This window comes from Onychostoma macrolepis, chromosome 18 (genome assembly GCF_012432095.1).
Source record: "Onychostoma macrolepis isolate SWU-2019 chromosome 18, ASM1243209v1, whole genome shotgun sequence".
Classification (NCBI taxonomy): Eukaryota; Metazoa; Chordata; class Actinopteri; order Cypriniformes; family Cyprinidae; genus Onychostoma; species Onychostoma macrolepis.
The window spans coordinates 12,964,239-12,991,220 of record NC_081172.1 but is presented as its reverse complement, the minus strand read 5'-3'; the positions used below and the strand labels follow the sequence as shown (position 1 = coordinate 12,991,220).

The 26,982-nt window shown below is 35.9% G+C and overlaps 1 protein-coding gene across 1 annotated transcript; it reads left to right on the top strand.

Moving 5' to 3' along the window:
• The first annotated feature begins 100 nt into the window (after nucleotides 1-100).
• Nucleotides 101-26,982, top strand: nrn1la (neuritin 1-like a). Its single transcript, XM_058751736.1, has 3 exons — nucleotides 101-338; nucleotides 21,499-21,649; nucleotides 24,995-26,982. The coding sequence occupies exons 1-3, from the start codon at nucleotides 227-229 to the stop codon at nucleotides 25,272-25,274; spliced, it is 543 nt and encodes a 180-aa protein (XP_058607719.1). The 5' UTR covers nucleotides 101-226; the 3' UTR covers nucleotides 25,275-26,982.

Here is a 26,982-nt window from a genome sequence, read left to right as displayed (position 1 = left end):
ACGTTATCATTATATAATGTTTTCTGATGACTTATTAATGAAAGTGTATGTAGACCAGCGTGTAGTAATGCGTGAGTGAAATGAAAAGTTGCGCTCGAGACAAACCTCCGTTGAGCAGTCAGTCGTGTTTTCCCGCAGCCTCCTCCCCTTTACTACAAGATACGCGCGCTAGTGAATCATTCATCACTCCAGCGCAATGCAAGCTGAAGCTCTGAGTTTCTATTAAATGAACACACATCTGACTGAACTCCCTTCAGTTTCTGTGCACTGGGATCTGTTCAGGATGACACCTCTCCTCTGCAACGCCTGCCTCATCTTGCCTGTTGCTTTACATCTGCGTAAGTTGATGCTAATATACCTTTACTAAATCGCTTCGACATTTTTTCTTTTAAATGGATAGATATGGACCTCTGATCAAATGAGTTAGAGGTTGCTCGCTCTTTCTAACCAGCTGAGTCAAACCGCATTTTTGGTTTAACAGCTTCAGAGAAATCATGACAAAGGTTGCCTCGTCGGATTATGTTTTTTGTTCATGGGCTGTTTTTCCATTTTAAATTGGATAAATGTGTAAAACAGCAGATAGAAAAAAAAAGAAAAAAAAAAAACCATACTGGCGTATATTAGTGTGTATCTGTCCAAAAGTGCTGCAGAGTTGAGGCTCCGTCGCTCGAGGAGTTGAGCTCTGGATGTTGCCGGGGCACCGCTGACGTTTCGCTGTTTCTTTGGAGTCGATGCAAATGTTGATGTGACTTATTTCCCCCGAGGATTTCATCTGTGTGGGAGAGAGAAAAAACAACGATAGTTACAATTCATGAATAAAAGCAGCTGTTCTGCAACTCACAGCTCTTCTCTCCGGAGAGTAAACCCCTTTCGCCCATTTACGGAGCAAGATGTAATCAGTCATAACGTGTGTGAGGGAGGAAATGTGTTTAAGACGTGTGTAGGGTTTCAAATTTTAAACAAGCGAGTGAATTGAATGGAATGTGGTTCTGATTCTTTTTTAAGGATTCCGGTCTTTAATGGTTGTAGCCTACTTTATAGGAAAAAATGTAAAAAATAAATAAACAAATAGATTAAAAAAAAAAAAAAACAAGTATAGGCCTGTTAACTATTTTCTTGGCAAGACTTCTTAATGACTTTACAGAGACTTTTATAGGCTGTATAAATGCAATCCATTAATTAGTTAAAAATTAGTAATCTTTTTTTTTTTTTTTAAATATCACAACGTTGTCATATGAACAACTACAGCTTTGAGTAGCGTACAACATAACAGTTCTTGGTTCATTTCAAGTCAGGAAAGCAAGCAATAAACTGCGGTTACATCACGGCTCCGACTGATTCATAAGTGTTTTGATTCTCGAAAAATGAACCGGCTCAAAAGAGTCATTCAATTCGTTCGGCTGTCGAACTGCCCTTTTAGCGCATTGTGTGGTTTCGATTCACTAAAAAGAACTGGCTCAAAAGAGTCATTCGCTCGGGATTCGGTCTACACTGGTTGATTCACTGTAAAGAATCGGTGTCGTGACACACCGGATCGTTGGAGTCATTTGTTTTGACTACTCTGGACTACGCGTGTATATGTTTCAAGCTGTCGATTCATTAGCGGTTCAGATGATCATAACAGACGCGTTATTTGTGAATGAGTCTTCCTCATAAATAATACCACTAAGTATTATGCTATCACATGACTTTTCTTTATACTGGCTGCACTCCACAGCAAGCCACCACAATTGTTTATTTATGAGCTTTTTTGTCCCTTTATTAAACAGGACAATAGGTAGGTTTTGGGAGAAAGGGGGATAAGATTGGAACTTTTTTATTGATGTCCTCTTCAGAATAGCTTCAGAAGAAACTTAACATAGAATTTATTTATTTATTTATTTATTTTAAATATGATATATAAGTCTACTGCACCACAGCTCCTACCGAATGAGCCATTTTATCATAAATTTATAATGCCATAAAATATGAGCTAACTGTTCCTATATAGGCTAACATATCAAATGTATGCAGCAAGTCTAATATGCTAAACCGTCCACATGATTAAAGACAATAATTAGTCTATGATACAACCACACTGTAACTTGTATTTTAAGTATTTGGTAACTCGGCTTGTCTTTGGAGAGAACATAACCACATTCTCACAAATTCTGCATTTACATTAGCTTGTTTTGTTGTATCATAATTTAGAATAAATAGGTTGATGGGGAAAATATGTAGGCCTAGTTGAAAATATACAGTGTATGATTAGGGACTACAAAAGAAATCCATGATAATTGCTATAATAAATTACAGCACCTATTTTTAGCATGTCTGTCACATTGCCACACTGTAGAAGGATGTATTTTGTTGCTACAGATGAGTTGAGACAGTGAACACAAGGGACTTGTAGAGCAAGTGTGGAAGTGGTTATTTATATATATATATATACAGAAGTGAATCAATGTCGACCGTAAGATCTAGAGTTAGATGAATAATGAAGAGGAGCGTCTTTGTTGAAATGTGACTGCAGAGTCGGCTGTATTGACAGTTATTGTGAGTTCACTTCACCACTGCGGATGGACAAGGTCATGGTTTTGATTCTCAGAGAACATAGTCGCTTTGAATAAAAGCGTCTGTTTTGCTGTTTCCTGTTAATGAAGTGACGAAAGGTCAAAAATATGAAAATCCTGAATACAGTTAATAAACATTGACTTTCACATGCAATTATCCTTCTTGAAGATTCCAGTATAAGTAATACTTGCAGAACAAAGCAGTATTCAGTCCCAATGTGCTATTTATTGAATGCACAATTCAAGACAAGATTTTACATAAGTTGTAGTCACAAGCAGTTCCTGAACTGTTTTTAAATGCCTCACGCTGGGTGGTGAGAATTTTTGATTTAGTTTAAATAGAATAATTTATATTTTGGTTGATTTTGTGGGTAGAAGAGAAAATGCTTCTCAATCTTTTTGCGCTCTCGTTCTCTCCCCACATCACTTTCATATTCATATGCTTTTGGTTTGAAAATTTAAAGCGTGCTCTGTAGACAGTTTGCCGCATTGAAAGGAGCAGACACGACTTCTGAGTAAAGATAGTTTTAAGACTGCTTGAAAACTAGGACACTAATGTTTACCACCAAGGATATCGTTCTATCTAACGTTCGTTTCTGCAACAGTAATTACTCAGTAAATAGGAAATTATCTGATTTGCAGGATATACTATTGATGCACTGTATGAAGCGCCAAGGTCTTTCACTCACTTGCTTTTTACAGAGTGTGTGGTGACTTTTGAAGTGCTTCAGACATCAGGACTTGCTTTTATATAATACATATACATATACAGACTCCAAAATTTGAAGCCTCGCTGAAAATCTAGAAATAAAAATCTAATTTTATTTAAGTAAACTGAAAGATTCCGGGTTTTGAAAAATCGGAACATTTGAAAAATTTAAGTAAAATAATATAAATAAAATGTAAAAATAAAACAAAAAATGTAAGATAAATGTAAAATATGTTTAAATAAAAATGTTTATGGTGTAATATATCATGTTATTTAATTGTTTCATAATTGTTATATTGATATCTTTGATTATAAAATATTTATAAATTGTATTAGAAATGCTAATCAACTTAAAACAAAAAAGTATTTATTCATTTTTACATTTTTATTCATTCATTTTTATAAAATACCACTAATTAAACTCATAATTTTCAACCTTCCGTACAATGATTTAAGTCTCACAATAAGTAGCATAACAGAGTAACAATTCTTGTCTCATTAGTGTTTTTATTCACCAAAAAGAACCATTTCATGAGAGTCATTTGTTCTGGAATCAGACTAGTTGTTGCATTAAATAACAGTTTTTTTAAAATTGCTTTTAAAATACAAAAGACTTTGCTCTGAAATGCGAGGCTTAAACTGTTTGCCAATTTAGCCGTCACCCCAAAGCATAGATTAACATTGTTTTTTTCCCTCTTCTTATCATATTAAATTAGAAAAATGCACTATATACAATATACAAATCAACCTTGTCTGAGTCAGTGTCTGGTCTTTCGTTATAGACTCTATATATATATATATATATAGCTTATTCCCCAAATAAGCGCTGTGAAATGAACCAGCAGCTGAGGCATGACATCCCCTCGACTCCCCACCCCTGTGACACCGGGAATGAATATTCATGAGAAAAGTGACTTACTTCTATTGAAGTTACAGGAACTTGTGTCCTCTAGAACTAATGAATCCTGAGTGATTCAGTGGTGTGAGCATTTGTGTGCATGTGGTTAATGTGTGTGCGTGTGCAGGAGAGAGAGAGAGGGGGAGATGGAGGGAAAGACAATGACCCAACTTGCAGGGGTAATTAAAGGCAGCTGAGTTGGACGCAGTCTCTGCAGTGCACAGGGAACATTGGTGTTTTTAACTGAAAATCCAAGGTCACTGCAGTCCATCTCCCAGGTGGTAAATTTTGTGTGGGTTGCATATCTGCATCAGAGGTAAGAGGTTCGTTGAATCCCTCGGGACATTCTGAGGCTAAATGTGCAGCCAAATATGGTCATTACCCTTTTTTTGCACTTTTTAAAATGAAGACTTTGGGAGGAAAGTCAACTGGTACTTTTAAATAGTGTATTTAAGGGAACATCATGTTGTTACAATACATCCTGGTTTTGGATTCTCCTGTAACTATAACGAATGAAGCGCATTAGCCAAATTGCCAGTTGTGCTGTTGCTGTTTGTTATTATAAAAAGACATCAGCTATCAGAGTGAAAGAACCAAGCAGTCCTTTAGGTTTGTCTTTTCTGTTTCAGTGGCGCTGTGGAGGTGGACATAAGGAAAGATTAATATGGCTGTCAGGTTTGTTTGATCACGCTTGACTGACTGTTCCCTCAATGGCTAACCTTTTGAACCAGTTGAGCTGAGACACATCCACTCAGTGTGGTTTTCTGTAATTTTAGCCATTATGTGACAAGCATGGATAGTTTGACAGAGATGATCTGAAGAGAGAGGAACACCATAAAACAGGTATCACGGGATGGGAAAAACAACACGCAGGATGACAGAGAGGAAGAAGAGGGAGTTTAGTTGTGAACAGAATACAGAAATAAAAGAAGAAAAATAAGAAAAGAGATGAGAAGAGACAAAATAAGATGAAAGCAGAGAAAAGACAAGATGAGAGAAGTGAAGGTGTAGGGTGAACTAGGCAAAATAAAAGGAGATGAGACAAGAGATAAAATGAGATGAAAATAGATGAGACAAGATGTGAAAAGAAATGAAATGAGAAGAGTCAAGATGAGGAGAAATGAGAAATGATGAGACAAGAAGACAAGGCGAGGAGAGAAGAGACAAGATGAGAGAAGTGAAGAGATGAGAAGACAAGAGACGAGATGAGACAAGACGAGGCTAGGAAAAATGAAAAGAGACGAGACGAGACAAGTCAAGATGAGAGAAAAAATGAAATACCATGAAATGAGATGAGTTAAGACAAGATGAGAAAAAATGAGATGAGACAAGAAGACAAGAGGAAGAAAATTTAGTAACGAAGAGGCATGGAGATGAGACAAGGAGAAAAGAGACAAGAAGAGCAGAGACAAGATGAGAAAAGTAAGGAGATGAGAAGACAAGATGAGAGAAGAGATGAGACAAGGCTAATTAAAATGAGGAGATAAGACGAGACAAGAAATGAAATGAAACGAGATGAGTCGAGACAAGGAGAAATGAGTAATGATGAGACAAGTTGAGAAAATAAAAAGATGAATATGCGAGAGAAGAGATGAGACAAGGCTAGGTAAAATGAAAAGGCATGAGACAAGAGACAAGATAAGATGAAAAAAAAAGTGATGAGACAAGGAGACAAGATGGGAGAAGTTACAAGACAGAATGAGATGAAATCAATGAAGTCAATATGAGGAGAAAAAAATATGAATTACACAAAAAGATAAGACCAGAGGAGAGAAGAGACAAGGTGAGATAAGTGAAGAAATGACAGGAGAAGAAATGAAATGAGATGAGTGAAGAGGAGAAGAAATTAGTGATGATGAGATGAGGAGAGAAGAGACGAGATGAGAGAACTAAAGAGATGATAGTACAATGTAAGAGAATAGATGAGATGAGACAAGGAGACAAGATGAGATGAAAAGAGATGAGACAAGAAGACAAGAGGAAGAGAAATGAGTAATGAAGAGACAAGGAGACAAGAGAAGACAAGATGAGAGAAGAGAGGAGACAAGACTAAGTAAAATGAAAAGAGATGAAACAAGGAGACAAGTCAAGACAAGGAGAAATGAGTAATGATGAGACAAGGAGATGAGACAAGTGGGAAAAATAGGGGAAACAAGATGAGAAAAGAGAACAAATGAGAAGGCAAGAAAAAACAGAAAAGATAACAGAACAGAAGAATTCTGCGGAAGAGAAGAGCGGAAAAGAATGCTGCAGCCTTTGGAGAGAAGATTGCCACAATTGGAAGTGGCCCAGCCTGTATGCCTGGAAGCATGCACTAACCCTGATAAGTTACAGCTGGGAACTTCAATGTTGCAGTCGATAAAAACTCATTAGAGCAGGACTGGGTCACTGTGTTAGTGTCCAGCGCAATGAACCTCGCATTTACTCTCCATCAGAGAGGATGAGGAGAGCGTCTATTGATCTTAGCAGTAAGCTCATTTATTTGGCGGATGGAAAATGGTTTCAACATGGCCTCAACGCTCACCTCAGCCAAGGGTCCACAGTCTCCAGGCGGTGCACTCGAGGGAAGGAGAAATACAGAGAAAGGGTAGAGAAGAGGGCGTTCGTGCTAACAATGTGTGTACATTTAGAAACACCTCTGCTCCTCTCCTGTGTGAAAGTCTGAAGTCATGGGTTTGAGTGCTACTTTTGTTTAGCACAGGCCTCTTGCCAGAATATACAGCCTTACAGCTCCAATTCTGTCATTATTGTAGAACACAATCTACTTCCAGGAAATCTGCTTCTGTTCCTCTGACACTGCTTGGGAGGAGAGAGCTATCCACTGCCCAGAATAGCATCTCCACCTGTTTGAGTCCCCCTGAAAGCCTTCCCCTGATTCCAACCCCAGTTAGTTAGTAAGAAGAGCTGATTTAATTGCCTTAGAGTGTTTCTTATTAGTGCTAGAGTGGTTGCAAGTATATTAAAACACGTTTAAGGTAGCGACTCCCTGCTCTGCAACAGAAAACATTTTCAAATGCAGACTTGACAGACCACTTTGGTTGGCCTGTTTGTCTTGGTTTTCCAGACATCCAAGTCAGTAGAGACTGTGACGGTCTCACACACTTGTTCATTAAATGCAGAGACCCGTTTACACTTATGCATTAGAGCTGTGTATAAACTATATCATGCCATGTATCTTTAATAGTGTAGCTAGGTGGATTCCCCTGTCAGGTTTCAATTGTAAATAATGTAAAGCTCTGGTCCTTCAAAACGTCCTTGACTGAAAACATTCTCTAGTCCATTCTCTGCAATGAAAATCCCCTTTGTGTTACCAGTGAGTCATAAGGCTTACGAAATTCAAGCATATGTCAGAACTATTGCTAATATAGTTGTCAAATATACCAGTTTTTGAAGTTTACTTTGACCAGTGCATGCATATCATTTTTAATGATATACTTTCTAAAATAAACTTCATATTAGATTAGATATTAGTTGCTGTCACAATGTAGAGCTGATAAAGCATTCATTTTACAGTGGTTTTAAAGAAGTAAAGATATAGAAATGAAAGCCAAAAGAATCTGATTAGCACAATTTTCATACAAAAGCATCTGATAGATTTTCATATTCAGCATTAAATGCTCTTATTATGTTCTGACCACTTCTGGTCATGGTCGTGGCATTCAGTGTTCAGATATTTCCATGGCAATGCTGTATATCAGACAGGTCATCTGGTTAAAGAACTTTCAAATTGCATCTCTTTTTATCATTTGTTTAAAAATAACCTTCAGTAGTAATTTTAGTGTCATATTGCTAAAGTGTTCTGCATTGGGGCCCTGTCATGTTTGTTTGGTGATAATGACCAAATGAAGCATTGTTTAACCAACGGATCACATTCTAGAGGTTTTGTTAGGTGTTCCGTTTACACCGATCATCATTTCAAATGGTTGTGCTTATAATTTTTTTAATGTTTATCATAATTTCTTTGATTATCCAAGAATAAAGCATTCTGCTGATTAGATTTTGTACGGTCCCTGCAATGATTTTGTTCAATAACATAATTGCTTTTTCTGCCATTGTCCAAATTGTATGCCAATGCCAAGTGGTCACCAAAAGACCTTCAATTATTTCGTGGCCTACTTCAGAGAGCAGTGTTGCAGATTTCTATGAAAAATAAAAGTGTGTTCAGGCTCTTTCCTGGTAAATGGCATTGAAAAATATTATGACTCACTGGCTGGTATATTATGGAGCTCTTAGTATTCAGCCTTGCTACCACTTTCACTGGCTGAACAGCCATTCAGAATGTTTAATTTTCTAATTTTAAACCCACTATTTCTATAGTTTCTGAACCGCTAGTCTCAAAAATCTGAGAGCACAGGAAGGGAAAGGTTCAAAGGTCAGGTGCATTTATGTTACAATCAAAACAAGAGTGTATCATAGGTCAAATTAATATGAATGAAGATTTATATTAACATATAATGTGAATAGAGCACAACAGTAACAGCTCATTTTTCAGTGGCCTTGGTTTCCTATGTAGTATTTTTCTAATTAATTTTATTCATAAGGATTTAAAATATTCTTCAGTAAAGATTTCTAAGCCTTGAGCCAAACTAACAAGCTCAGATAGGAATCACAACATTTGATTCCAAGCAACAAAGTGTTTGAAAATTGTATGCTACAAGACTGTTTTAAGAAAAAACTCACTTCATGAAGCGTTGTAATCAATGTAATCAAACAAAAATATTCAGATTTACACAAATATAGGAAGACTGACTCAATTATGTCACTGGCTTGTTGAGCTATCTTCAGGATTATTGGCTGTGTTACTATGCCATCCTGGGATGGGAATTTAGGTGGACAGCTAAAGTCAATATGAGAACAAATAAAATTAAAATGGAGACAGCAACGGTGTGAGTTCCAGACGGTGCTATATACAGTATATGATACCCAATACTACAACAAAACAGACTAAAGAAAATGAAGATATAAAAAAGATAGAATATAAAAATATTAAAAAAGTCTTCTGTTTTGTTCAACAAATCCAGTCTAAGATAAAACTTTTTCTGATTTACTACTGGCTGGGAAAACAGCCCTTGGGTGGCCACCTATATGCCCAATTAAATATTATTATAATTTTTTTTTTTTAAGAAATTAAGTTTAAATCACACTGACTTACGGCTTGTACAGAAGCATATATCATCATTTACCAACCTCGAAGCTCATGGCAGGTCTGTGTAGAAAGGTTCATAATTTAACATTAAAAATCAATTTCTCTATGGAGAAAATAAATGGGATCCTACTTCCTGAACCCTACTGTTGCGCTCTATTGTAATGTAATTGAGAACCACTTATCCCTGCTTACGGATCATCCCTAATCCCTGGCCTGTTTATTTAATTTTTTTTCCCTGTCTATACACCACTGCAAAAATGTGCTCTCATCAGCATCATAAAATCTGCGGCTGGAAATCACAATGATTATTTTTGGAGTGCGAATTTTTGCTGTGTATTTGCTTTAGCATTCCAGACTCCTCCTTAATGAAGTAAGTGAGGTTTTCATGTTCAGTGTAAAGAAAGCTGACTTCACAACATGGCCAGATGAAAGAATATTTTAAAAACAAAATTTGCATATGATCAAAAAGGCTCCTGGGAATCTTTCCTTCTTCATATTGGGAGCACAAGGAGAGATGGATATTAAGGCCTAATATCACAGCTTTAATGCAGTCGTAATTTTTCACCGTCTGACTGAAATGTATGTGAGAGCATCAAACGTTCAGTTAAACATGACTGATGTGTTCAAGGTTCGCATCTTAATTGTGTTTTGCTTCTAGACTGTCCCCACCCCAAAGCCCCCGCAGACTGCGCCTTATGATTGTTTGAATATTGTCTTGTTTAATCACCACTCTATTTCTTGTTCTACCAAGAAGATTAGATGTTGGAATATTACATACTGGTTTGTTTATTCACAGCTTCTGGAGGATTTCTGAGTGTAGTTATTAGACTCGGGTGAAATAGAGACCAGGGAAATCACACCGACCTGTCAAAGGGTTTTTGATTTAGCATAAAAACTATTATTCTTTGTTCTCTCTTCCTCTGTCACCATATAAAGACAGCTTCCGTTAGCTTCTTACAGAGACTACATTTAAAATAGCTGAGAATCAAAGAAAAGTTTCTGTCTTGAAGACACTTCTAAGACTTTCATATGATCTGTTCATGTAAATGGGGCTGAAAGAATGATGAACTGCGCAGTTTGAGTACTTTGATGCCAAATATCAGCCATTTTCAAATTTGAAATGCTTATATTCCTTCTTTAAATTGACAAAATAGAAACGGATATCATTTCCTTTCATAATACAAGTTCTTGGTCTTATAGTGAACGATTCATCTAAAAATGTTTCTGATCTTTCATCAAAATAACCAGACCAACTACAATGCCCTCCACTAATATTGGCACCCTTGATAAATCTGAGCAAAGGCGGCTGTGAAAATAAATCTGCATTGTTTATCCTTTTGATCTTTCACTCAAAAAATCACAATATTCTAACCTATCATTGAAGTAAAACGATTGAAAGTGGGGAGAAAATCTCATGATGAAATAAATGTTTTTCTCCAATTAATGTTGGCCACAATTATTGGCACCCCTAGAAATTTTTATGAGTAAAATATCTCTGAAGTTTATTCCCATTCATATTTACATTTTTTAGCACACCAGGGTGACTAGGAGCATGAAATTGTCCAGCCATGACTTCCTGTTCCACAGGATTATAAATATGATGAACACAAAGGCCAAATTCCCTTAATCATCCATCACAAGGAGAAAAACCTAAGAATACAGTTCTGATGTGCAGAACAAGATTGTTGAGCATCACAAAATAGAAAGTGGCTGTAAGAAAATAGTTAAAGCATTGAAAATCCCCATTTCCACCATCAGGGTAATAATTATGAGGTTCCAATCAACTAAAGATGTTAAAAATCTGCCTGGAAGAGGACGTGTGTCTATATCGTCCTAATGCACGGTGAGGATGAGAGTTTGAGTGGCCAAAGACTCTCCAAGGATTACAGATGGAGAATTGTAGAGATTAGTTGAGTCTTGGGGTCAGAAACCTAAAAAAAAATAAATAAACATCCCCTACATCACCACATGTTGTTCTGGAGGGTTTAAAGGAAAATTCTCCTAGCTCATCCAAAAACAAACTCCAGCATATTCAGTTATCAGACACGACTGGAACTTCAAATGGCACTGGCTTCTATGGTCAGATGATACTAAAAAATGAGCTTTTTGGCAGCAAACCCACCACATGAGTTTAGTACAAACAGGGATAAAAAACGTACCCCATGTCCATGGTTAAATATACTGCTGGATCTTTAATGTTGTGGGCCTGTTTTTCTGCCGGAGGTCCTGGACATCTTGTTCAGATGCATGGCATCATAGATTCTCTCAAATATCAACAGATAAAAAATCTAAAGATGACTGCCTCTGTTAGAAATCTTATAATGGGCCATGTTTGGATTGTCCACCAGGACAACAATCCAAAACAAACATCAAAATAAACACAAAAATGTGTCACTGAGCACAAAATGAATCTTTTACCATGGCTGTCCCAGTCCTCTGACCTGAACCCTACAGAAAATGAGTGGGGTGAACTGAAGAGAAGAAGTACTAACATGGAGCTGGGAATCTGAAGGATCTGGAGTGATTCTGCATGAAGAAAATGGTCTCTGATCTCTTATCAGGTGTTCTCCAAACTCTTCAGGCATTATAGGAGAAAACTCAGAGCTGTTACTCTGGGAAAAGGACGTTGCAATAATTGGGTGCCAATAACTGTGGCCAACATGAACTAGAGAAAGCATTTATTTCACAATGAGATTTTCCCCTCACTTTCAATCGTTTTACTTCAATGATAGGTTGGAATTTTGTGAATTTTTTGAATGAAAGATAAAAAGGATAAACAATGCAGATTTATTTTCACAGCCGCCTTTGCTCATATTTATCAAGGGTGCCAATATTAGTGGAGGGCACTGTATTTTTCAACACCTTTCCCTCCATTTTACCCGCCATTTAGGTCACATTCACACAAAGCTCTATACAGTAGTCAATCCTGTATTTGAGTGCTATTTAATAAGGTTACTTTCACATTTGGTTATTTTGAGATTGACATCATGCCCATTCACACCAAGAATGATAACTATATTAGCGTGCACACCAATAGACCATAACGTTCTGTTTATTGTATGCATTGAGTTGGGTGCATGGATTCTGACTGGTTGTTGAATGTTTTTATCATTCATCAACTGGAAAAAAAATTCTGAAAGGGATTCCAATCATTCTCTGCGTCGTTACCGTTATAGCTATGTGGTGTAAACTTACCTATTCTAATAGAATTAGAAGGATCATTGAAACAGTATAATTATCTTTAATAGGTATCATGCTTATGAATGGCTAACGGGAGAAGGGGATTGACATACTAGCAGGGTTGCCAGGTCCGTGAAACAAAACGGCCAATAACCCTAGCCCACATGTAATACAACTCGGAAAATGCCACTCCCATACCGAAAATACATATTTTACAGTTACTATGATTGTTATACACAATTTCAAGTAGTAGTAATAAAAGGTGGCCCAATTGAACTTGGAAATGGTGGACTTGGCAACCCTGTGTGAGAGTCACACTTGTTATTAAATAAGGTTTTCAATCACTGACTGTATGACTTTAGAAATCACACCCTGTTTAGCTGCTTTTGTTCATTCCGTCATCAACCACCTTACATTTCTTGTGGAATGTCACTAGGAAATATGTTACATTACTAAAGTAAAATGAATTTTAATGCTTAATAGCTAAACACCTGAAGTCAAATGCAGACCAGAAGATTTCTTCTCCTTTTTCTGAGTCAGATTTTTTTTTCTTTTTCCTGATTAATTTAAACGCTGCTGTGGTGGTTTAACAGATTAAAGTTGTATTTGATGTGGAAATTATTTTAATTGGGTCTTTACTGCTAAGCTCTTCCAACAAGTCCAAATCTGAATCTAATTTAAACTGCATTTAAGGGGAGAGTCTTCTGAAGGAGTTCCTCCATCTGTGTAGGTTTATCTGTGACCTTGTTCTGGACAGATAGCAGCTGTCAAATTAATGCCAATGGAAGTATGATATCTCTTTTCCAGGCCTTTTCGTGAGCGTCTGAGAGCCTCTCACATTTATCACATGAAATCACTGAACCATTGTATCTTCTCCGTTCCGAGAGAGATAACGAAGAGTTACAATCGAAACCAGGTCTTGTCTCATTTGGTCCTCAACCTTCCACTTTTTTAAAGTGACACATGACCGCACGTGTGAGTGATTGTGTTATTGTGGCAGTCGCATCGCCTCTCCATGATCAAAGCCAGTGTTGAGCACATTAGCGTTGGGAAAGACGTTGCCTGCCTTCGTTTCTCTCTTTCCTCCCCTGCTTTCCCATCTCCAAACGAAACCGCAATCCCATGGGGCCTGCAAATTTTTGTAAACTCTTCTGGGAATTGCGCATGTTTATATGTGTTACATCTCTCTGAGTATTTGAGGGCATGTGCGTGAGAAAAACATCCGTTAGAGCAAAATAAAAATATTCCTTTTAAGATACGTCTTTCCACCACTGGCTTTTGAAATATCCAGCTAGCAAAGATAAGTTTTATTTCTTTTAGGTTTGTCTCTTATGCTGCACAAAGTGTAAAATGAAGTGAGCTTTGGTGTTGTGGTGGATATAACTCACTGCCACAGCTACTGAACACAATAAGCAGAAAAAGTCTGTGCTAACAAGCAGAAACCTGTCTCCCACCTCTGTTTGAGCTCCATTTTGTTCCAATTAGTCCTCCTCACCTGTAGGATGACCTGGGCTATGAAAACCACCTCATAGTGTGGGTTATGTCACCGAGTCAAGCTTCATTTTTCAACCTTATTAAAGAAAATTAAGTTTGTACTCGCTTTGCCTCTCAGTTTAAAAAAAAAAATAGAATTCAAATTCAATAGCAAAATGTGCCTGCCGCAATTTACAGTGCATATCTCTGTATCGCATCCAGTCACTTTCCCCTCGGTTTCATGAAAGAAATTAACAGCTGGCGAATGCACTTCTTCTCATCCCCCGCAGCCTCCCTCCATTCAGTGTTCTGGGAGTGAAGGTGTGAATGGAAAACCAGAGAGGTTAACCAATCACTTGGAAAGGGGACTTTGCTGGCATGAGCTAATTATCAGAATTTGTTTGTGCTATTGCAGGCGGCTTCACTGGAAGCCCTGTTTCAGAGTTAGCTCGGGGAATAGAGGCTCTCCTCGCCTTTCGCACGCTATGCTGTCACTGCTAAGCTTATTAGCCCGTCGCCCCTAACGATGCTACGCAAGAGAGGGCCACGGTTACCATAGAAAAAGTTGCCATAGTGCAGCAATAAAACTTTGCAGCTGCTTCTAATTTTAAACAAAGTAACAGTTTTTTCATTCCTCGGAGTTGTGTATTCAGTATGTGCCTAATGTGTCCCACTGAAACTTTGTTAGACGACAGTGAATTAAATTTGCACCAAACATTAATCTTAGGTGCTTCTATAAAATTTGTACTAAATGGGAAGATTTGGTTTATTATTATGGTTGCAAAACGACCATTATCCATTTCTAAATGATAAACACATTATACAATATCCCAGGTAACAAATTTAGGTTATAAAACGTTGTGGAAACATTGTTTTGAAATGTTTCTAAAATGTTGAAAAGTCCAGTTTTCTTGTCTTGCTTATAACGTTATTTAAAGGTTACAAAAGCATTTCTTGCAACATTCTAACTTTGATTTCACCCAAAATATAATGTTATTTGAATGTTTATTTTTTTATATTTTAAGAATGTCAAAGTGTTCAGTTTTCTTGTGGGGACTAGAATGCTATTTAAAGGTTACAAAAAACGTTTTTAGAACGTTCATCAAGTACAAATGACATTATAAGGATACTCGGAGAATGTTGTTCTCAAAACATTCTCTCAACGTTATGAGAATACATATAAGAAAAAATGTTCACCCTAACTATTATGTTATTTAAACATTAAAATGTCCAGTTTTCTTGTTATGAATGTAAAATTATTTAAATGTTTAAAAAACATTTCTTAGAACAATCGAGGAAGGACGCTCCGAGAATGCTGTTCTAAGGACTTTTAACATTTATATATATAAAAAAAAAAGTTTGTGAAAATTGTGAGAGAGAAAAGCATTTGCCAAATGCTTTTTTAAAAAGTGATTTAAAATGTGCATTTAAATGCATTTATTATTTTATTAGTCTACGTTTTAAAACATGAATTAAATAAACAGTTTTAAATTTGTCTATTTATTTATACATTAAAAAAATTATGTTTTATTAAACTACATTTAAAAACACAAATTAAATACAACTTTAAATATGTCTATTAATTTGTTCATTTAAAAAAGTGATTTATTTACATACATTTTTATGTTTGAATTATTAAATTGATAAATTGATTCTTCATTTTATTTTTAAGTGGTAGATTCTTTACACTAAGAAAAAAAAAGTTTGTTTTAAGAACCGTATACTAAAAAGGTTATTTGAAGAACCAAAAATCATTGCGAAAACCTCCTTTTGGAACCTTTATTTGTAAAACCATCTTTTTGTAAAACCATCTGTTACACTTTTTAAATAAATGCTTTAATATTTCGAATAACTTAGAGGCTTCAGTCAATACACTTATATTGTATATCCCCACAAATAAAGGCATTACCTCTATATAACCAACCCCATACTGTATATAATGAAGTGTCTGTCTAGAGCTGTACCACTAGTGCTTCTGATTGAGCTGTGCTCCCAGCAGGCACTGAGGTAAAGTCTTAATGAGTTCAGCCCAATGCAGTCTCTTACATCACACAAAGTATCAGTGTTACCTGTCTTCCAGAGCTTTGTCCTGATCCCTCAATATCACACTGTGTCTGGGTTCAACAAATGTCTTTATTTCATTTTATCAGTGCAAAGATATAAACGTGTATATACAGTATTTGCTCCCACAGAAGTGAAAAGAGAAATAGTAAAAATGAAACAATAAAGTAATGTAAGATAGATTCTTAGGTACAGAAGTATCATTCCCATATGGGAAATATTTGTACCTAAGTATCACTGATATAATAATTAACAATCTGAGCTTTTCAAAGCATTGTTTTGATGTTTGTATATTGAGTTTTCCACAAGGATTTGATCATCCGGAAATTCCACACACCCCCTTTTTACTTCCTTCTTCCTTCTTGAACGGTTTGGCTATTAGCATAAAGAGCGAAAATTGGCGAAAATACTTTGGCAACCCGCCTGCATGTCTACTTACACCACTGAACCTTATTTACATGCACTACTGTGTTTGTGAATGCAAATCTTCAGAAACCGACAAATAAAAATGGTTTTCATTTATTTTGATGTGCTCCCCGCGGGATGTCTGCGAGAGGCACATGTAGCAAACCTCAGCAGCAAATGTGCTTTCTCAGCACTGGTCTGGCTAAAGCTTGCATATTCAACCTCATGAATAGAAGATGGGCACATATGTGGCCTAAACCTCCATCATCACTTGCCCATCTTATGCTCCAGAGGTCATCTGATTTCAGCAAAAGTCTCAAGGTTTGAAGTCAATAGTGCTTAGTCGACATCAAGATAGATAGATAGATAGATAGTACTGTTTTTCTAACTCGTGTCTGAGTCACGCTAGGGACAGGAAATTATGCAACTGTTTTGCTTTTAGCGCTTCACATTATTTATTATGACGTTTTTGTTTCAAGGTTTCATAACACGTTCCTTAAAAGGATGACGTTACAGTGCTTGATTATGTATTGTGTAATGGTCTACCTGTATTGTAATCTATTGTGATTTCTACAACTAGAGTGATCTATTCATATTGCATGAACTGTATTGCTCTTTTAAGTAGCAGTGTTAATCATTCTCTCATGGAGAAAAGAGTATGTTATATTAGTTTTGCAGCTTTAAAGAGACCTAAAACTTATTATACAATTAATATTATTAATTTATTCTGGCATATAAATTGTATATGAATTTAAATATTTGTATAAAATTAAATTTATATAAATATAATTTATTTGACATAAATATGTTTATTTTATTATTTAATATGATTACTAGCATATTTAATTTTAAATTGATGCACCCAATTGAAATGCTGCCTATAGTGTTTCATTTCTTCTGTTTCATTCCTTTTTTTTTTTTTTTTATCTTTCCCAGTTTCTCTTTTCTTTCTCATTCACTCTCTGCAGTCCCCTCTCATGCAAGTGCCCTGTTTTATATAATTTATTTATTTAAGGACCCTATGGACTCCCCGTGGATCTCTGGCACCACAGATTAAAAATGAATGCTGTGGTTCAAATAAGCCCTGTGTCTGCCGCCTGGGTCATAACGGCTCACTGAGCTGAATGGACCAGGCCAGATCACGCTGTGTGTGGGTGGACAGCACTCAGATATATCAGAGCTTGGATTACACAACATCAGTAATAACATTACTAATGCAGGCAGTGGTACAGACTACTCTTCAACCCGCTTGAGCGTCAGCCAGAGATACAAATTCAGAGATATGTAATTGGACACAGTAAGTTCTTGTCTCCGTTTTGATCCGATGAGACTTTTTGGACGTATCCGCTTCTTAGATGATTTAATTTTCCTCCCAGTCTGCTCAGTTTTGTTGTTTGTATGTGATGAAACTGAACTGAGCTGGATGATGACATCACTGAATTCAATAATGAAATGCCTTTAACTGAAAATTGAGTGTTTAATCTTGTCATTCTACATTACTGACACGCTATTGGAAAGTTGCTTTGACACAATCTGTATTGTTAAAAGCACTATATAAATAAAGGTGACTTGACTAGGTCTGTACTGCATGTAAATGTTTCTGTTCAGGTTAGTTCATTCATTAACTAGCATTAACTAACAAAGAGCAATACATTTGTTACAGTATTTATTACAATTTGTTAGTGTTAATAAATAAAAAACTTTTCATTTTTAGTTCATGTTAGCTCATTTCCATAACAATATTAACATAAACCTTTTGATTTTAAAAATGTAGTAAACGTTGAAATCATCATTCTGGAAGCTTTCATACAATATACATATATAATATACAGGAATATAATATATATATATATATATATATATATATATATAAATTAAATAATTTAAACTCAAAACAATACATCATGTCCACATATTTATTTGGTGAGTAACCATGTAAGCAAGATAGGTTTCTTTTTTATTTTTAAATTTTGCAATAGTGGCCAATTTACTTTACATTATCCCTTGTGATTTTAGGACTGATAGTTCTGTTGAGTCTCATATTGAGTGACGGTTGTCTAAATTTCTCCTTGGCATCATCAAAGCACTTCAGTCTTTCTGATTTCTTCAGCTATTTCCATTTACGTGCAATGCTTCAGTGATTGTGAAAGAGTTCTTTGTCTTCTCCTCCTCTAATGTATGACTTGGTTTTCTCTCCTTCTCCAGATATTCATTAAATGTTGATGGGGATGAGTGAAACCAATAATGCTCAGACCTCACTGCAAAAACATAGCTGAAAATCAATAGGTTTGCAGCAGTGTGGGAATAAAGCTAGCTGGGGGACGGGGATGGGGGAAGAGAGATAGAAAACTCTATCCTATCAAATATTAATCATTCATTTCCTCAAGGGAATTAGGAGAGAGCTGGTGATTTGCTGTCTGACCCAATTAAGATCCTCCTGCATATCTCACTTAGGTTGAGTGTTACTTCCGTCTGTGGGTTTATCGTCGATAGGTATAGGTTATAGAGACAACAAGGAGCAATGGAGGTTGGGAGGACACTGGCACATGCACAGACTAAAATATGTTCAAAAATTTTGCTAATGTTCCATCAAGTTATGAAAACATTTTTTCTGAATGTTCTCTGAACATTAAAAACATCCATATTTAAAAGCAGTTTTTATGCAAATGTTAAGGGAACATTCCATTCTATCATTTTACAAAGATTATTGGAACATTACATTACTTACAACCCGAATTACGGAAATGTTGGGACTAAAATGAAAACTAAAAGACTTTCAAATCACATGAGCCAATATTTTATTCACAACAGAACATAGAGAACATTACAAATGTTTAAACGGAGAAATTTTACACTTTTATCTACTAATTGAGCTCATATCAATTTTGATGCCTTCTACAGGTCTCAAAAAAAGTTGGCACAGGGGCAACAAAGGGCTGAAAAAGCAAGAAATTTTGAAAGGATTCAGCTGTGAGAACATCTAGCAACTAATTAAGTTAATTGACATCAGGTCTGAAACATGATTAGCTATGAAAGGGATGTCTTAGAGAGGCAGAGTCTCTCAGAAGTAAAGATGGGCAGAGGCTCTCCAATCTGTGAGAGAGTGCGTAAAAAGATTGTGGAATACTTTAAAAACAACGTTCCTCATTGTCAAATTGCAAAGGCTTTGGAAATCTCATCATCTACAGTGCATAACATCATCAAAAGATTCAGAGAAAGTGGAGAAATCTCTGTGCATAAGGGACCAGGCCGAAGACCTTTGTTGGATGCCCGTGGTCTTCGGGCCCTCAGACGACACTGCATCACTCATCGGCATGATTCTGTCATTGACATTTACTAAATGGGCCCAGGAATACTTCCAGAAACCACTATTGGTAAACACAATCCGCCGTGCTATCTGCAGATGCCAACTAAAGCTCTATCATACAAAAAGGAAGCATTATGTGAACATGGTCCAGAAGCGCTGTTGTGTCCTGTGGGCCAAGAATCATTTAAAATGGACGGTTTCAAAGTGGGAAGGTGTTCTATGGTCAGACGAGTCCAAATTTGACATTCTTGTTGGAAATCATGGATGCCGTGTCCTCCGGGCTAAAGAGGAGGGAGACCTTCCAGCGTGTCATCAGCGTTCAGTTCAAAAGCCAGTATCACTGATGGTATGGGGGTGCGTACATGCATATGGTATGGGCAGCTTGCATGTTTTGGAAGACATTATGAATGATGAAAGGTATATAAAGGTTTTAGACCAACATATGCTCCCCTCCAAACATTTCCGGAATTCAGGTTGTATTTTGAATACATTATTAAAGGCCAGATTACTTTGAACAGATGTTCTATTTTTTTTGTTATCAACTTAAAAAATTTATTTTCACACACAACATCATAACATAACATTCATTCAAAAGAAACAAAACAAAACAACAGACATATAATCAATACTTTAAAAGTCCAGTCAAAAAGGAGAGAGAGAGGGAAGGGAAAACAAACAAACAAACAAGTCATTCCTTTATATAATCGAGTATATTTAAGAAAAAAACCCTGCCAAGCATCAATAGTAGAAGGCTTGGCCCCATTAATTCGCGCTGTAGTACATTCACAAGTCACTATTTTCAGGAGGCTATGGATCCAGTATGTTTTTCCACACGTGCGGTGTAATCCAGTTCTGTATTATTTTCTTCTTCTCAGCTGTAAAACCAGCAAACAACATTCTCTTTTGTATTAAGCTTATACAGAGACCAGAATCAGCATTAAAAAGACACAAATTTGGGTTAACGGATGTTCTGTTATTTTGTAACTTTGAGAGAACATTAGCCTAACATTCCCTATTGAAGCAAACTTTGGTAGCTTAAAAAAAGTGTAGATAAGCAAGCGTCTGGAGCTCCTAACACATGAAAGCTCAGATCATTTCTATTGAATTTTTCTCCCATATCCTCAAGGTTAGAGATGTATTACCCTGTGTTCTGTTCTGACAATGAATCATAGAACTATACTCTTTATAAACAATTTATAAATAACCAAGAACCCCACAAATCCAGCAGTGGTGGCACTGAAGGCTTTTGTGTTTTCAATGTCATCCTGCTGGTCTGTTTATGACCTTGCCTATGTTTTGGGCTATAAGTATACTTTTTATTAAGAACCAATCTAATTCGTATTTGAGCTTTTAAAAAAAAACCCAAAAAAACATAACAGGCTTGAAAGCTTGGCAAACTGAAATGAGAAAAATGCTTATTTAAAGGGATAGTTCACCCAATAAGGAAAATTCATCATTTACTCACCCTCAAGTTAAGCACAAAAGAAGACATTTTGAAAAATGTAACCAAAACTACCATCAATTGTTTGACAAAATTCTTCAGAATATCTTCTTTAGTGTTTAACAGAAGGAAGAAATTCATACAAGTTTGGAATGAAATGAGGGTGAGTAAATGATGGCAGAATACTACCCCTTAATCTTACATCTCAAGTTACATCTTGAAGGCCATTGTTCTGTATTCTGTTCAGACTTCCCACTGCTAACATTACTGAATTTATTTTGAAGTTTAAATGAATTTTGTTAATTGTGTGTCTGTATTTGTTCTAGTGCTTGTCCCCAGTCCATGTTCTGCTGCAGCCACAAAGAAGTGCAGCTCCATCTATAAAGGGTTTGCCCAGTGTCTGCTTGCCCTAGGAGACAGTCTGTCTGTCAGCTCCCAAAAAGACGAGGATACCCAGGAGATCGACTCTATTTGCAAGTAAGGAACAACACAAACACAAGCATCACTGTATATAGTGTACATATACACTACCGTTCAAAAAAGAATGTTTTAAATTTTAAAATGACATTTAAAAATATTCAAATAAAAACAATTATTTTAAATGTAATACTATTCTTAATCAAATAAATGCAGCCAAAAGATGCTTATTTCAAAAACATACAATTTTTTTACCAACACCAAACTTTTGTAAGGTAGTATATTTATATGTCCACATGAATGCACTAATGAGAAGAACAGATTAAAATTCATTTTTACCTGGGTTTTGTTTTACCACTACATTTCCACATCTCTGTCTTAATATACTGCATAAAATAGTAGTCTCAAATCCAATTTTTTTTTAAATGGAAATCATCATTTTATCAAATTATGTTTCAATATCAAATATCAAATATTAAGTGAACATAGGAGTGAATTTTCCATTATTTCTAGTGGTAAAACAGAACATGTAAATTGATGAATTGTGATGTTTTGTGGTTCAGTTGACAGCACAGGGCATTCTGTCCTGTTTGGCAAAATTACAGAAATCATCATAAATTATAACTAGCTCTAAGTGGCGAATTTTAGCTTTTTATTCCAGTTCTTCTCATTGTGTAAACAGTGATGTTAACATTTTAACATTAGTTAAAGCTTTACCAGAGCATATTTCTGAAAGTCTGGCATCCTTTTTTTCATACTAATATTTGTCCAAATAAAACACATTTTTAAATGTTACAGAGGTCAAAAGGTCCTGCATAACAGGCATGACCCATCAACACATTTACTCCTCTGTACAGCCACATTAAATGCCTCACTCACACCACAGGACTATTTGCTGTACACCATTCATTGTGTTGTCAGAGGGAGAATGTGATATAGAGTATCACAGTTCACTGATATGACACCTCATTCATTCTCTATCTCCCTACATTGCCTTTCATCTCATTTTCTGTTGCTTCCTTCTACTCTTTTCTCCATTTTCTCCTTCCTCAGCTCACTCATCTTTCCGTTCCTCCCAAGCCCTGGATATTCTAATTAAAGACTAGATCTCTCTCTATTTCCCTGTCTGTCTTTTCCCATCTGCCCCTTCATAGATCACGGGTCTATGATATGACTTTATATTATGTCACACCCTGTAGCTGCAGGAACTCTTTAAGAATTCATTGTGTAGCAGCATGATGTTGTTAAAGAACAGCCTCCTGTATATCCTCCAGTCAAGCTCAATCCGTTACACATCGCCCGTTTACGCCACTTACTGAATGAATCATGATCCACACAACAGCCTTATATGGTCCTGCGTTTAACATTCAAGGAATACGCACGCAGGCGATGAAGACGGTGCTTACTTTAACACAGCTATTTAAGCGTTATTCCTCCAGGTACCAATTAAAACCGCCACTGAGCTCACTCTTCGCGTGCACACATGCATAAACACAGGTATGCACGATCTCGCACGCTTATACGCTCACACGAGGGTTCTCATGAAATGCATCTGATCATCTGTCAGCAGATCTTTTGGAACTGCGACATTCTCCCAACAGATTGCAAAGTGTCAGGCTTAGGCCAAGACTGAGAGATCTGAGAGGAAAGTTTAAGAAAAGAATTGGTAGTGAAGGACATTTGTGGTGTTGAAGGACAGACTTTCACTATGAACTGCAAATTACACATCACTGTATAATAGGTAACAGTCTTGCTGTGCTTCAGTCTATTTAAGAACTGGGGTTTTAACTTAAAAGGGTGGTTTCTTCAGTGGGAACTTTTATGTCCCTGGGGTTGAGTTTTATCAAAACTAACAGTTTTTCTTTTTCTTTTTGTTATATGAAGGTCAAAATAAAACTTGTGAAACTCTTGGGAACTTTTACTTTTTGCCTTCATCGTTTATTTCTGCTACTTTTTGAATGCCTTTTTTTTGTGTGTAGATTGTTTTACTCAGACTTTAAGTGTTAAAATATGAAAATCCATCATAAAAAATATTACTAATATAATGAAAAAATTGCGAGTAAAATAATTATTAACCATTTTAATATTTATTTAGGTGATAATCATTTACTGTTCATCAGTTGTTGTGTTATTTCCAACACGATCAATCATTTTGCCATGAAGTTTTATCAAAAATTAGTGTACTTGGTTACCAAGGAAACAACAGTGTCAGGGAAGAGCAAGATGAAATATGAGATGAGATGTGTGAAGAGAACAAAGGAAAATCTGAACAGAATATTTTATTTATCTATCAGGCTGTAATTTTGTTTTATTATAAAGAAAGTGTGAAAATATTTATTTTAATTCTGATAAAATCATATTTTTAAATTGTGATTTAATTTTTAAAAGTGTCTAAAATTTCCACCACTATGATTTTTTTTTTTTTTTGGTAACACTTTAGTATAGGGACCAGTTCTCACTATTATATTTGCTTTTATTAACATATTGGGGTAACACTTTAGAATAGGGAACATTTATTCACTATTACCTACGACTTTTCCCTCAATAAATTCCTAATTTCTGCTTATTAATAGTTAGTAAGGTAGTTGTTAAGTTTAGGTATTGGCTAGAATTAGGGATGTAGAATAAGGCATTAATATGTGCTTAATTAGTACTAATAAATGGCTAATATTCTAGTAATATGCATGCTAATTAGCAACTAGTTAAGAGACCCTAAAATAAAGTCTTACCCATGTTGGCTTTTTATTATAAAGCACATATTCTACATAGCCAATACCCAATACCTAAACTGAACCTATAACCAATAAATTAGGAGTTTATTGAGGCAAAATCATAGTTATTGGTTTGATAATAGCAAGAAATGGACCTTAAAATTAAGTGTTACCCATTTTTTACAGAATGCTCTTGTCAAAGAAACATTTAAAAATGTTATAATTCTGTATCCTTGCATCAAGCTTTTTGCTCTCATAAAAATATGTTCACTGCAGTGTTTTACCCGTTCATCGTTATTTATGCATCATAAATCACAAAAGCTTCAATAAATCCTAAAATCCTTTCTCCCTAAAAACAAACATGATTTAGGGAATTTATGAACATACTGTACATTATGGTCATTTCAAAGTGTAGATCAACCTAAAACATTATTTTGGCTGCAAAGTTTTCAAAATATAAAACAAATATAATGCTTAATACCTGTTAGAATATAATATCCAAATATCATGAATTCAGAGCCTGACAATAAGTAAGTTTATATCATAAAAAGCCCCATACTGTAGTGCTACCTTTTAAACTATGACTACATGAGGGATGTATCAGATTTATTTTGATCAGATTTTCGCTCATTAGCTTGTAGATTAGGTGTTAAAATATTCATTAGGTTTAACCTTAAGCTTGTGTCTGTTGCAGATCCTGGGACGATTTTCATGACTGTGCAAATGTGGCCATGGCCGGCTGCCCTGAGGAGGCTGCTGTGGTGTGGGAGTCTCTGAGACAAGAGTCCAAAAAGATGCAGTTTTCTGGAAACCTGTATGAGATGTGCTCCAGTCGTAGCCAATCAGCAGCTGCCTCTGATTCCCAAAGCCCCGATGAGACCAATCAGGAGTCGTTAAAGGGATGCGCTAGTCATACAAGCCTGACCTTTCTGACCTTCTGTTTGCCTGTGCTACTACTGTTTCCATGGATATAATCGCATCTCAAGACTCACCTCAGAGTTCAAATATTCAGCACATAGACAACGATAACGACTGGTTTGGTTCTGACATCTTCATGTAGTAGAATAAGATTCATTTTATGCTTCAAATCCAACTTTTTAGAACATTTGTGTCATTTCCACACAAAGGACACTTGTTTTTGCTTGCTTTTATTGTTTATTTAAAATAATCTGAAAATAGCAAACTTCATTTTAAGCACAAATGTCATTCATAGGAGGACCAAAATGCACTTAAAAGCGACTGATGAGGACAAATCAAAGATGGGGAAAAGACATTTCCAAACATTCATCTAAGAGGAAATTAAATGAAGGTCTACTGCAATACATTATCACATCGGTGAGCTATGAGTATCAAAGCAATGTAAAGAGCCCTCAAAAATGTTATTATTTCACTCTGTAGTGTAATCTTCTTTTGTAGGATCCTGAGAGGATTAAGTTTAAGGATTACACCAAATAAAAGTAAATCTAAGCAACACGGCTCACCTACAGGCTTTGCCTGGGAACAGGCTTGTCAGACTTTGTAGTCTGCAGTCTGAATGCCTTTGGGTGATGGTTTAAACCCAATTTATTAATGACGGGTTCATTGATTCAGTTTAACGAACAGCACAGCATTACGCTTCAAGGTGTTTTTGTACTAGTCTGTATCAGTATGGAACTGCTGTTCATTTGATGTTGGTTAGAGTACTGTGTATATATTGTATACATTCCTCATAGCTACTTTTTTATTTTTTCAAATATGCGTATGTGTAATGACACAAGATGGATTCGCTTCAAAAAATCATGATGGTGCAGTAATGTAAATATGACCGATATGCTGTAAAGAAGTGCTTTATGTGAATAAGTACATTATCATTTAGTGCATAATGAACAGATGAGGCAAATCAATGGAGGTGAACACATTAACATCAATAAGATCAAATTGTGAATGATTATCACCATGAATATGAGCACATAGTGTATTCCTACATGACTTTGTGTGTAAAGCGAAGGAGTTTTTTCCCCGGATCAGCTTTCATTAGTTTCACTCAACGCTGTGCTCTGCTCCGCTCAGCGGATTCCTCAGTCAATGTGATTTATGTTTAATTTTTAGGCTTAATTGGCAATCAATCATGTTTGCCAATGCAGTGAACTTATTAAGGAGGGCAAAAGCCATTTATTTAGTCAGAAAAAAACTTTAATAGGGGAGGGTTGCCACTTATGTCTCAAATTTTGCTTTTGTGTGGTAGACTGGCTATCAACACGTGCTTTTCTTTGATTCCAAATCCAATTCCACTATTGTCATATAGCCACTGAATGTAGTACAATCTAATGAAATAATATAGTAAGGGCTAATATGGACAAATTTTAGGTGTACATCACTCCTTGCTACATAGATCTCATTAATACCTCCCTTATTAATAATATTTAATGAGATATTTGCTTGATAGGTGCATTTTATGAATCGCATGTGAAACAATTGTTTTCTTTTTCTTTTGATATTATATATTGCTGATCGCTCACTCGTTTGAAGCTGTGCCCTGATCTCTCCCAAAAAAAAAAAAGGTCTTCTAAAAATTGTTCAAGGTGTCTAAAATAATATTTTAAATGCTTCTTGTTTTCTGTCTGTCTGCACAATTATTTGCTATACATTCCAATATATTCTACACATTATATAAATAAAACTATTGCTATTACATAAATAAAA